Raw genomic sequence first — 1,867 nt, forward strand, 5'->3', positions numbered from 1 at the left:
GTCGGCGCGGCGGCCAGGCCGCGGCCCGCGGAGCGGCGCCCGCGCGGGGAGAGCTGCTCCGCCGCCGATAGCGCGGGGGGAGCCGCGCCGCGCAGCCCCCGGCCACGTTCAATGCCTGCGTTGAGAGACCTGGGCTTTGTCTTTTGGTTTCTCCCACCCCCCCCTTTTTTAAATCTTTTTTTCTCCTGTCCTCCTGAGGCTGTTATCCTTCCCCGAGCGAAAAGATGCCTGGTTAGTATTTAAAACTAGATTACCCATAGTCTTCTGCACACTGCTGCWCTTCTGAGCGAGGGAAGGTGGCTGTGTCGGAATCTGGAGGAAACGCACACAGTTAGTGGAGAGCCCACAGCAGAGCCCGCTGAGGACACAGAACAACAGCACTGAGAAAACACTTCCTACTCGCGGGCCGGTATGAGGAAGGGGCTGAAATTCCTGTTTATTTAATGATTTATTACTCTCTTAGGTTGTTTTCTTCCCTTTTTCTTTCCTCCTATTTTTCTAATATATTTTGCTCATCTTACTTTAACATTCTCATTTGCGTTTTCATACTTCTCCTTTATTCCCTCTAGACGCAGGATTTGTTGTATGGCAAGGAACTGCTCCTCGCTGCACAGAGATAGAAATTGATAAAGCAGGCAGATTAAAGTGAACCTCCTTTTCATATACTTTAAACACTTGGTATGGAGCCAGCTAATTAGTTCCCACTGCTGAAACTTCTTTGGCGATGTAGCAAGTATCTTTAAAGGAAAAGAAAAGATGGTTCGAATGTGTATAATATTTATAGAGATAAATGACTTTTCAGCACGGTTCTGTTGTTGTTGTTGTTGTTTTTTAACCAGAGGAAAACACGATGYCTATATGCTCGCGGCTCCCGCAGCTTCAAAATGGTGATGCTTTCATTTAAGGAAAATATACCTCTACCCTACAAGTAAACGTGCACATGAAAAAGTATGTGCTTAAATGAAATATCCGCGACAATCGAGCAAAATGCAACGCCATCAGCTGCAATATGAGCTGTATCAGTGTCACCAAGTCAGAAAACATTGGCACTATCTTGCGTCTGATTTCTTGATTTAGAAACAGCTTAGGAAAGGAAAGGGCGTTGATTGTGAGCAAGCTGGTTTCCAAGCGGAGACAGTAGCCACGCTATTTTTCCAATAGTGCTTGAAGGTGAAAGTATGCCCAAGTATTTGCACTTCAATTTGGAGTCATGTTCATTTGCAAGCCATTTGCAGTTCTGCGTGGTATTTCTCCTCGCACACACAGGCACACGCTCACTCGCTCTCTCTCTCAYACACCCTGCCCCAGCTTCCCACGCAAAGTCCCTGTTATTAATATTTTTCAGCTATGTACGGAAAGGGTTAAGAGTCGTGAACTTCATTCTCAGGATGTGTAAAGCTAATATGAAACTGCATGAAATAAAACGATTCCTGAGCAAACCAAAATGGTGCAGGGTCACACACGGAGGTTTGCAGAGACTGGGGCACTTTTGTGAGCACGCCTGAGCATTTCTGCTCCAAAAGCCCAACCCAGCCAGATGTTTGAGGGAATATTTCCCSATCCACCATCTTCTGAAAGCTCTTGAGCTGACCAAGAACTGAACTCCTTAACATTTGTCTATACCCAGCTTTGCATTTGGTATGATGATTTTTTAAAAAGCAAGTGAAGGCACGAAATCCAAGTCTACACATTGTAAGCACACAGTGACTGCTATTTTTTTTAAATCAACATGCTAAYGTCAAATAAAATGGCACACATATTGCTGACAGCTTGTAATAGAAAGATTTTTTATCACTTACCATTTATGAGTTGATTGGATGAGGATGTCCAGTTTAGGTCATAATATTTTACTATGCTTTTTTTCTGT

The 1,867-nt window shown here is 44.4% G+C and overlaps 1 protein-coding gene across 1 annotated transcript in view; it reads right to left on the reverse strand.

The window, feature by feature from the left end:
- The window catches only part of HOXD9 (homeobox D9), a 5,035-nt gene extending 3,181 nt beyond the window's left edge, over positions 1 to 1,854 (reverse strand). The window contains exons 1-2 of the mRNA XM_085322591.1: positions 1,800 to 1,854; positions 255 to 312 (exon numbers count right to left, since the gene is read on the reverse strand). Of these exons, the coding sequence (XP_085178717.1) occupies positions 255 to 312; positions 1,800 to 1,802 (61 nt within the window). The 5' untranslated portion in view covers positions 1,803 to 1,854. The remainder of the gene's footprint in view (positions 1 to 254; positions 313 to 1,799) is intronic.
- Positions 1,855 to 1,867: the final 13 nt, after the last annotated feature.

This window comes from Rhea americana, unplaced genomic scaffold (genome assembly GCF_003343005.1).
Source record: "Rhea americana isolate MKP2758 unplaced genomic scaffold, rheAme1 scaffold_12, whole genome shotgun sequence".
NCBI lineage: Eukaryota > Metazoa > Chordata > Aves > Rheiformes > Rheidae > Rhea > Rhea americana.